General features: G+C 41.6%; 1 protein-coding gene across 1 annotated transcript; it reads left to right on the top strand.

The window, feature by feature from the left end:
• The first annotated feature begins 205 nt into the window (after window positions 1–205).
• Window positions 206–5,986, top strand: LOC136489991 (cleavage stimulating factor 64-like). The gene is made up of 10 exons (XM_066486498.1): window positions 206–391; window positions 878–956; window positions 1,803–1,977; window positions 3,043–3,076; window positions 3,190–3,428; window positions 3,532–3,609; window positions 4,191–4,226; window positions 4,317–4,757; window positions 4,948–5,187; window positions 5,384–5,986. Exons 1-10 carry the CDS (start codon window positions 349–351, stop codon window positions 5,513–5,515), a joined length of 1,497 nt encoding a protein of 498 aa, XP_066342595.1. The 5' UTR covers window positions 206–348; the 3' UTR covers window positions 5,516–5,986.
• Window positions 5,987–11,343: the final 5,357 nt, after the last annotated feature.

The following is an 11,343-nucleotide window of genomic DNA, read 5'->3' as shown; positions in this document are numbered from 1 at the left end:
GGCAAAATCGTCTTTTCCGCTTGCTGTTACAAGGAAAACTAACGAAAGTGGCACGTAGATAAAAGAAACTTCGGGCGAGGGTACTGAGGAACTTTTCAAAATTTCAATGGCACGTAGATCATTTCGAACTTTTATAATGGCGTACAGGTAATTGTCTCTATAATAAACGGCCGCCACGCACGCCACAGCCGCGCGGCCCGCGAGCGAGAGGCATATCCACCCGGCCACACGGCCACCGGCACCTCACGGCGGCCCGCGAGCGAGAGGCATATCCACCGGCCACACGGCCACAAGCAGCCGGCCGGGCGCCTCCCGCCCCGCCGCCGCCCACTGCCGCCGCTGCTGAGCATGGCCGCCGCTCCCGCGGGCGCCCAGAACCGCTGCGTCTTCGGTACGCCCCCCAGCCACCCTCGGTTACCTTCCCATCCCTGAGTCCCTGAACCGGCGTGATCCGGAAGCTCGAAGGCTTCGGCTCGATTCTGGGAGAGCCGCCTGGCGTGTCCGCTCGGCTGGAGTCACCCAGGGCGGCAACCCCTTTTCAGTTTGGGTTAATTTGGGCCCGACCGACTGCCGCCGAGTTCTTCCGATTTGGCGCTGATGCACCCCCCCCCCCCCCCCCCCCCCCCCCCTCCTCTAGTTGATGCTCTCCTGGAAGAATGAGAGCCCTCTTGGTCGGCTCTAGTGTTGGATTGGGAGCTCAGTTCCGTTCGGCTCCAACTTTAGCTTGCCTAGGGTTTAGGTTTACCGCACTAGTGCTTCATTGGGCGCGCAAGATGTGTGTGTGTGTGTGTTTTGGGTCTTGTTGTTTCCTGATGTGGAGATGGTACGCAGGGGATTTTTGGACTGATATAATTGTGTTTATCAATCTTAATTGCAGTCGGCAACATACCGTACGATGCAACGGAGGAGCAACTCGTGCAGATTTGCGAAGAAGTCGGCCCAGTCGTATCCTTCAGGTCTGCTTCTTCTCACCCGCATCAACACTGTAACGCTGTTGTGTGGCTCTAGCATGTAAAATGGTTGGTTTTACTCCAAATGCTTATGCAACAATACTTGATTTTTGTATATGGGTACCTGATGGGTTGTGGAAACTAACACTTATTGTCAAGATGTGTGTTTTGCCTTATTTATTCTGTCTAAAAACAAGGAATATGTCCAGATTTTAGCATTATGCCTGTACATATGAAAAAAAAACAGGTTGCCTCACCACAGTCAGAATACTAATGATAAATCAATTACACAAGTTTGATGGCTAATTTGTGTCTGTGCAGCATGTATTTTTGAGCAAACATGGCAGAAGAAAGCTTTATATGTTGTGTTCTTTGAAACGGACTGATTGCTGAGCTGAACAGGGTGGACTAGAATAGTAGGTGCTCTCTCATTAGCTTGCTTTGCTTTCAAAGATTACATCTCGGATCTCTCCCTCATGCAGGGGGGCCTCCTTATGACTCAAGCAAATTTACCTTTTGGAATCCTAACAATATAGAACACTGATCTAGAAACTAATTTAGTAATACGGAACTTATCAAGTTCCGCTGGGCATGCCTGGCATACTATAAAACCACAATTTTCTTATAAAGATGATTACAGGAGATATTTTGACTTTTGAGTGTAGACTGATGTTGAATCATATACGCATGTGCCTTTTCTTGATCGGATTCCTCCTAAGTGAATATTTGCTGAAACAGATTTTGGTTCGGTAACACTGAGTAACTTGTTTACTACTCCTGTTAAGTTTTTCAACTTGTGAATTTGATGAAATGCAGCCTTTTTGGTAACTGACTGCTACAAATTGCTTGCAGATTGGTGATTGACAAAGAGACTGGCAAGCCAAAAGGCTATGGCTTTTGCGAGTACAAGGATGAGGAAACTGCTCTAAGTGCACGCCGGAACCTTCAGGGTTACGAGATTAATGGTCGTCAGTTACGTGTTGATTTTGCTGAAAATGGGAGGAACACTGACAGAAATAGAGAAAAGGTCGACGATCCTCAAATTTTTACTGTAGAAGAGCCTTTGCTACCACCTTTGGAGTTCTCTGTTAATATGAGAAGTTGTATAGTCTTCGTTCCTGTGAATGATATAGTTGCGCCTTCTCCAACCACCTTGTGTCTCCTGTTTCAGTTTCTTAAAAGCATGTTTGTGTATGTACAGTTGCTTGACTGTACATACACACACCTGCTATACCATCCAATTCCTTCATTGAATTATATTGTTCTGGTGTGGTGTCGATGCTTTGCTGTTGGAAAAATGCCTCTGTTATCTTGACCTTTCCCCTTCATGGAAGTAGCGTGCCAAAGAGGTTGGATTATAGTCTGGCAAAGCTATTGGCTTAATATAATATATGTTATGGTCGAAAGAGCCTCTTCAGAAGTTTGCTGACTGCTGAATACGAGGTTTACTTTCTTCAAATAGCAAAAGAAGTACTATAGTCTTATGGAAGATGTTAATCGGTCTTAGTTTATGCGCCAACAAGATGATTGCCACTGTTGGTAAATTGATTGCTGAAAATAGTATATATCCAATCGGCCTTTATATATGTGCATAAGGACTCGCAGTTTTCTTCGGCGTCGTGTTAATATTTGCCCTCACTGTAGCTTCTGTCAGCTGGCTTTGTATATCTCTACCAATGAGAGTGTCTGAATACAATGAGAGTGTCTGATGCTGATACATATGTGCCAGTTTTTGTTGCCAAAATGTCAAAGTTTACATGACAGATACTGTGACTACTCACAAGTTCTGAACTAGATGCAGTTGCTTTATATAAGGACACAGTTTTTAAATACGAACTTATCTTCGAGACATGTTTTTCTCGAACTATATTCGAGACGTGAAATGATCTAGCATGATGTTACTTTACACAGAAGAATCTATATCTATTTGTGAACTTTGCCTTTGGAAATTAAGTAGCTTCACTGTGGAGATGGAGTTGGCACATGTTCATTATATGAATGAAAAATATAGAACACCTCAACTAACTGAAGTTGATTTAGCTTAAATTAGAACAACTTGTTGACTTATGCTGGATACATTTATGCATTTCAGGGTCGTGGTGGACCAGGAATGGCGTCTAATGTTGGTTGGTTTCCTTTTTTTTTTCATTCACCATTTAGTTTATGTATATGCTTTCAATTTCTATGCATATTTTATGTTCATGGATGCTAACACTGATTTCTTGATGGACTGGCACAGATAGTCAGAAACAGTTAGCTGGGACTTCTGTTCTTGGAGAGACAAACCTTCATCAGCCTGTTGGTCTCCCACCAGCAATACATGCTGCGTCTGTGATGGCTGGTGTCCTTGGTGGAGCTCAGACTGCAAATGTTCAAAACGGTTTACCTGTCCAGTATGGACTTGGAAACGACCCTCTTACTCATTATTTGGCCAGAATGTCAAGGCATCAATTGCATGAAGTCATGGCTGAATTGAAGGTTAACTTGTAGTCTTTTATGCAGTTCAATTACTTGACATTTACAAATGAACAAGTGCTGATTTTAGTTTCTTGTCTTTTTTTTTAAAAAAAAAAATTCACAGTTCCTAACTACTCAAAATAAGGAACATTCCAAAACTTTGCTGCAAGGAATTCCGCAGCTGCCAAAGGCCCTATTTCAGGTTAGTTTTTTGCTAATAGTGATTTTACTTGTCAATTGTGTATTCTTAATGACATTTTATATACTTGATCCAAACCTTTTATTTTAGTCTTGTGTAGGTTGTAAAGTCTCTCTACATATTCTTTGGAATAAAGTTTTCAACTATTTACTGAATCTATTTACTTCCATTTATTTTATTTTAATAACCTCACGTGATTTGGTGCTACTATATCTATATTGAATTTTTATTGTTCATGTTTCCACTTTTCCTTTTAGGATTGTCCATATAACTTTGATATCATTCATGAATCATGATTGTCTTGTGATCCTGGATGGAAGAAGTTATATTCCTTGATCTTATTAAACACTGAATAGTTTGGTTATGTGCATGTTCTGACATAAGAAAAAATTGGCATGTTTACTTGTGGCTCAACTGTTAAGAAGAGTTGAGACTTGACTCCCTATTTCTTTATTTTATTTTGTGTATGCAATGAAATAAGCTTGTTTCTTTATTTGGGAAAAGCATATCATTAAGCCGTTCTCTATCATAAGATTGAAAAATTAGAAACTCATGACTTCAATTTTTGCCTTGTTGTAATGCAGGCACAAATAATGCTTGGAATGGTGACACCACAGATGGTTAGTTCTTATTTGTCTTTGAGCTTTAGGCACCCTTTGTTTTCTCTGCCTTGATATAATGAGTGTATGTATGTTCTATACAAATTGCAGATGCAGATGGCAAAGAGCCAACAGCCATTGGGCTCCTTAGCACAATCTTCATCTCACCTCAATGAGCCATATCCACAGCAAGATGCTATGATTCCAGTACTCTCAAGACCATCAAGTTTGCCAACTAACATACCACAACCAAACCCAACTATCCTACAGGAACAAACAGCAGCACTACATAGTTTTCCTCAGCATCAACATGCATCTCAGCCCCAAGTCAAAATGTTTCCACATGGACAAAAGTCTGGGATCGCCGCACAATCTCCAATGCTACATCAGCCCCTTGGTGGTTCTTCCAGTGTTCCTACTCAACCTCTTGTGACCTCAGTAGGGTTAATCTCACAAGTTCAGCCTCCATTTGTGCCACAGCACCCTGGACCACCACCTGTCATGCCTACAAGTGTACAACAGCTACCTTTGACCCACCCTCATCTTGCTCAGGTAGTTTTCTTGACTTGTGAAGGAGCTTATGTAATTCGCTAGTGGCGTCTTAGTTTATATGTATCAAAATCAATGTTCGTGATGAGTCATCTTGCTATGTATTGGCAATGCACTAATGGCCACAGATTAACTGAATTGTCCATTTTATCTTACCAGTCACATAGGCTAACTCAACAATGTCCAATTGCAGGTAGCCGCTGCAACTGAGACTCTACCAAATGAAATAAGGGTTGCTGATCAAGCAAGTCAATTGGCAGAGTTTACCCATCCTTCAAAATTGAGAAAATTGGAGGATGGAACCTCGATGCCTGGAATTGTGAACAGCAGCCATGTTTATACAGCTCCACTGCAAGCAGTGGGCCCTAGCGGACCATCAGGGGGCTATGGTGCTGGAGCTGTTAGCTTACAGCAGCCAGGGAATGAAGGGCAGGTACAAACCATTTATAACAGATTTATCTGGAATTGTTATGTTCTACCTGTTTAGGTATGACTTTCCAATGTGGGAGACTGGTATCTTTGGAGATTTTTGACCGGTCTAAATGTTTGCTCATTTCTATGGAGTTGAATAGAATTGTTGTGCAAAGTATTTCCATGCACTGAAATATATGCTTGTGTCTCTTCTGCAGCTTACGCCTGATGTGGAGTCAGCTCTTCTGCAGCAAGTCTTGCAGCTGACACCCGAGCAGCTGAGTTCGTTGCCACCAGAGCAACAGCAGCAGGTGATTGAACTCCAGAAGATGCTTTCAGCTGGTAAATAGAAGCAACTGAGCTAGTGCAGCAAAATTGCCAGTTGAGAATCTGGCACATCACATAATGGCGAGTTGTCAACTAATGGAAACTGAAAGTGATCCTCAGATTTATTTATGAAATCACTACGCCGCCTGTAACCTGTCAGCATTGTCGGCATCTTGATGCCATCAGTTTTGCTCAGAAGTATCCATATGGCTTTCTATCTTCAGATCGGAGATAAAAGAAAGGTGATGGGAGAAGATAGTGTGAAGAAAGGGATATGCATTATCCATTACTGCTGTATCATTATAGGGAGAAAAATGACAATAATCTGTATCCAAAGGTGCTGTTTTTTTAGGCTTTTCCCAAATGGGCTGTAGCATCACACATTTTTGTCCTTTGTATTTTCTTGCAACAGTTGCAGGTAGGAAATGAATTTTGTGTAAGCTTATTATGACGAAGAGATTTGTTATATTTATTGCCATAGGTCTCCTTATTAATTGTTTGAAGCCGGTTTGGAATTCTTGGACTTGCTTCAATCTATTGTTCTTCCAGCAGCTATCATGATTTGGAATCCTTTCAGCTCATATTGCAACGCATGTGTATGCTCTGGTTTGTTTGGTGTTTATTGGTTAACCACATGCCTTGCCGTGAATGTACAGCCTACAAGCTACGTGGCCAAATCATAAGCTTAGGCAGTTGTCACTCTGTAACTGGTAGGGCGTCCGTTTCTTCGATACTAGAAGAACACCCCGTGTGTTGCTGTGGGAGCTACTGATTTGGAATGAAATTTAATTATTCATACAAGATTAACTATTATAAACTAATGTTAGTGGATAGCGTGGCACGCTGATATGTAGACAACTAAATGTATGTTAGTGGATGATGACGTGTCTCGCTAACGTGAATATTATAATGTCTTGTGCCAATGAATTTTAATTGCAAGTGATAGTGGATTGCTGAGGTGGAGACCTTGCATGTCAAGAGAAATTGCTAGTGGGGTTTTGCTTTATAAGAGTATAGAATACAACCTTATACTGTTTGAGAGAATAACATTGACAATTTTCTACGGTATCAACGATAAAAAACTTATTGGCATTTTGATACCAGATCTTCACTACGAATGCTTAAGATACCATCGTACCCATGATAACAAACTTGAGTTTGGCTTCTTTCTAAATTTGGCTCGTTGTATCTCTTTCTATCTTAATAAAATGATATGTAGTTCCCCTTATAGTTCGAAAAAAATCAATATACCCTAGAAAGTTGGAACTACTCTTTCAGTCCCAAAATGAGTGCACTTTTAAGTTAAGTTTTGGTTGAGGAGATCAATGTCATTAAAGAATTACATATACTCACTCCGTCCCCAAATAAATCAATTCCTAAAATCTGTGCCATACAAACTTTTTTATCGTTGACATAAAATGAGCATCTTATGAAAAATATTCTACGATAAATCTAACGATACTAATTTTATACAATAAATCTTAGCATTTTTTCTAGAAAATTCGGTCAAAGTTTAAAAAAATTGATTTAAGACAACTCTAAGAATTGATTCTTTCATGGACAGAGGGAATATACCCTATGAAAAGTTACTCCAACATGCAATCATTACACTGGGAATAGAGAAAATAGGAAAAACTAGTAGATCTAGATGGTTGTGTTTATTTTGGGATAAATTTTAAATGCTAGAAATACACTTATCATGAGACCGAGGGGAGTTAGGTTGTGGAGGCTATGATCTGAATGCTAAAGACACCATTTTGGTCATCTAGTGCCTAAAATCGATGTTTGGCGAGCGAGCTGTCTATCAGGCCACTAACAACACGTCCATAGTCCCTTTACCTCAGATTAGGAATCACACTGCATTTGTCTGCTAACATATGGTACTGTGCTACAAATTACAGTTAAAATGACTTGGGAAACATGATACCCTGATGCAAGCTCTCACTTGCCTTCTAGTTCTTCTCGAGATTAGCCACTTAGCATGCTTTTTAGTAGTCAAAACTTGTCAGTACTCTCTTTGTCCCAAAAAGAACGTCTACGGTTTAAATCTTGTCCCGAAATTAATGTAATTTAGGTTAGAGATCAACTTTTAGATGGGACCCACCAATAAAAAAAACAACCACATGCAATAAGAAAATCACTGTACCACATGACCCCTATCCATCCATTCGACAAACACTCTAGATACGAGGATTGTTTTTTGAGTTCTGACTTCTAGTGATATAGGAGGGGCGCATGCATAATACACTTTTATTAATCTAAAAAATGAGATTTACATGTTCTGTGGAATGGAGGGAGTAACAAATAAGGCACTGAGTAACCTTTCAACTAAAATAAAAAAATTATAAAAAATAGGTTAGAGTTTCCCCTGCTGACTTTGGTAAAAAAAGTAACCTTGCAATGAGAGAAATATTTCTCTCTAAACTCGCCACCCCCTAAATCCCTTCTAAGGTTGCCATTGACTATCTTGCCCACCATAGTGTAACCAAGACATAAAGATGAGTGTGTTATTAAAAGAACTGAAAATAAGAATATTCAAAAGAAAAACACTAAAAATGCTAAAATGAAAGTCATTGAAAACAAGTTATAATCTGAATAATAAGATTAGATTACAAAAGGAAGAAAGCTAAAAGGAAAGGAAGATTTAAAAGAATACGGGACCCGACCAAAGCGAACTAGAATCCCAGGTAGAATACATGACACATTGACACCATTGGAGATGAAGTTATGAAATAACCAAAGAACTACACGAAAACACCAAATTCGTCGCAGCCAAATTTGCCACACAAATTTGCCCAATCTAGCACAAAAAACGAAAAGACAGGCATCATCGGGCCTACTTTAGCAGGGCCTTGTTTAGATTGCAAGTTTTTTCACTCTCTCTCCATCACATTAAATCTTTAGACACATGCATGGAGTATTAAATGTAGATAAAAAAATAACTAATTACACAGTTTGATTGTAAATTACGAGACGAATCTTTTGAGCCTAGTTAGACCATGATTGGACAATAATTGTCAAATACAAACGAAAGTGTTACAGTGCCAAAATACTGATTCCTAACCTCAATTTAAACGAGGCCTAAGTTATCATTTGACATGACAGCTGGCGAAAGTGACAGTTACAAAATAAATAAATAAGTAAAATAAAAAAAATCCTCCGCCTGCAGCCGAAATTCCGAGCGCGAGTGCTATATATACCAGCACGGGAGGGTGCGGCGGCGGCGCTTCCATTCCGGCACGATCCATCCAAGAACTGAAAAAGAGGCGGTGATAGAACCCACCAAGAAACCAAGAACTAGAGGGTCACCCATCTGATTCCGGCCAAGAAACCAAGAGGGGGATCTGGATTCTATTCGGCCAAGAAATCAAGGGAAGCTCTGCTCGACGAGCAATGGAGGCGCGGCGGTTTGGGTTCGGCGCGTCCATGCCGCCGGCGAACAAGTTCGACCCGACGGACGAGGACATCGTGGCGCAGTACCTCCTCCCGCGCGCCGTCGGCGTGCCCAACGCGTACGAGCACGCCGTCATCGACGACGACCCCTACAGCTGCCCGCCGTGGGAGCTGCTGCGGCGCCACGGCCACGCCGGGAGCGACCAGGCCTTCTTCTTCGTGCCCCCGCGCGACATGAGCCGGAACGCTGGCGCGGGCAGAAGGGCGAGGACAAGGTGCTCGTCGTCGTGCGCGGCGACGCCCGCGGCCCCGAGCTGACGGTCAAGTTCCGGCGGTACAGCCTGTCGTACTACAGGAAGGGTGACCGGAGGTCCACCGGGTGGGTCATGCACGAGTACCACGTCGTCCACCCGGAGCTCCGACCCGGCGCCGTGGTCGCGCGCATCAAGATCACCGAGAGGGCCAAGAAGATGGGCAAGAGGGAGCAGAAGCTGCAGGAGGAGGACGCCGTTATCGCCAGGGCGGCGGCCGCCCTCGTTACGGGACCAGACCAGCCGGGCCCCAGCAATTACTTCGTCTCCGAGTCCGACTACGGCCATGCCGCCGGGAACGCCTTCGTGGCGAGCGTTGTTGGCGAGGGCTTCGGGGACAACTACTGCTTGAACGAGGGCGAAGGTAGCGGCGACAATTTCCTCCATGACAACGGCGGCAATGGAGATTGAAATGAAAGGCTGATACGATGCAATGCTCTGCTAGAATAGTCTGTACTGTACACTAGGCCTCATTGGCGTTCAAGATATGGTTAACAACTGATTGATTCTTCTATTTGTGAACTATCAATCACTGAAATCGCTTGAATAATGTGATTTGGTTTTCTGATGTGAGTAACAGGAGTTCTTTCAGAAGAGGAACTGAAAGCTATTTTAGATTCACCTGTATGATATAGAGCAAGTTTTCTTCCAACATATGCATATCTGGACTACCTCTTGGACAGAATTAGCAGCCAAAAAAATTTGCCAAAAAAAAATGATGGGGGCATTGAGGCTGTGATTATTAGAGATAAGTAAACCGACCCAACTCAAGAACAGAGGTACTATGTGAGCATCCAGATGCATAAAGCCACCAACCCTGGGAGTACACATTTCTGGGTATGAAAAATGTAATCTGCAGAATTGAACCATATTGACAACCACACATGATTCGGCATGTCGATACTTTCTTCCTGAATGCCAAAATGCAATGGATTTCCCATTCCTACTGTTAATATGTTGTGACTGCTTACAAGGGGGGAACATCATCATGTTCCTTAATCTGAAACCTTTCATCTCGCTGAGCTGATGTTTGTCCTGCATGTGGCACTTGAATTGGTCCCATCTTACAGTAAAGAACAAAGTTCTATATGCATCTCAAGCAACTGATTTATGCAAACATAGGATCGTATTATGCAAATTCTAATCATCCTATGTGTTTCAAACCCGATGATCATGAAAACATATGGTATGGCAGGTGTACCCTGTAGCTCCAACATTTCTTGGAAGGACGACTTACTGTAGGCAGTAGCCAGGGGATGAGAAAGCTTTGGTTTTCATATGTATCTGAGCTTGGTGATAGTTTTTCTTATGTGTTTTGACCATAATATCAGCATAACTTCATGATTAAGGGCAAAGTTTACATGATGAAAGTGGAAAGATTGCTAGCTGATAGAAGTATATGCATAACAGGAGTGAGCAAAACTGAACTGCCAAAATATGCTCCTACAATGGAAAAGGCAAAGTGAGGTATATAAAAGAAAATATTGCTTTGATACAGCAACCAAACGAAAAATAAAGGATAGAATGAAATATTTAGCTTCTCAATGTTTTTTCAGTAGAAAAGGATCGTATTTCATTTTACTTACTGGCTGCAGCCTCATGAAAATTTGTGCAAATAATGACTTGATGTAAAAGCCTAAAAGGAGAAGTTAGTAACAGAAATGCATTTTGATTAGAGGCACGGGAGTGAGCTTTTGCAACTTATTCTTGCAAAGGACTATTTCAAAACCGAGTTCCGAGCCGGGTTTAAAGCATATGCCATAGTTCACTTGCTCCAAACAGATCCTTATTTATTCTGATGGTAAATAAAATGGTTACCTGTAATCACGCCAAACGTGATTCAAATGAAATGCTGGGGTATTAAGGATTATGGCCACAACAACAGCATTGCAAATCTGCATTTGGACATTCTATTACATTGACATCAATTATGCATGCTGAAAACTGGAAATGTAAGTAATATTATTAAAAAGAAATAAATAACCGTACAGATGAAGATTGGTACTACACAGAACATTCAGTACGAATTTATTCACAATTCTATGGGAGATGAGGTATAGAAATTGCAAGAAAACATTATTAACTACCCTGTTTACAAAAGGGAAAAAAATTCAAAACATGACACATAATGTACGTGAGTAACTATA

This window comes from Miscanthus floridulus, chromosome 10 (assembly GCF_019320115.1).
Source record: "Miscanthus floridulus cultivar M001 chromosome 10, ASM1932011v1, whole genome shotgun sequence".
Lineage (NCBI taxonomy): Eukaryota > Viridiplantae > Streptophyta > Magnoliopsida > Poales > Poaceae > Miscanthus > Miscanthus floridulus.
The sequence above is the reverse complement of the archived record's forward strand: the minus strand, read 5'-3'. Positions and strand labels throughout refer to the sequence as shown.

Bases quoted from the DNA above. Each gene is read 5' to 3' on its own strand.
- LOC136489991 (XM_066486498.1), top strand. From the start codon at position 349: ATGGCCGCCGCTCCCGCGGGCGCCCAGAACCGCTGCGTCTTCG. The intron at 3,429-3,531 runs GTTAACTTGTAG...AAAAATTCACAG, and splicing joins AAGTCATGGCTGAATTGAAG to TTCCTAACTACTCAAAATAA. The intron at 5,188-5,383 runs GTACAAACCATT...TCTCTTCTGCAG, and splicing joins AGCCAGGGAATGAAGGGCAG to CTTACGCCTGATGTGGAGTC.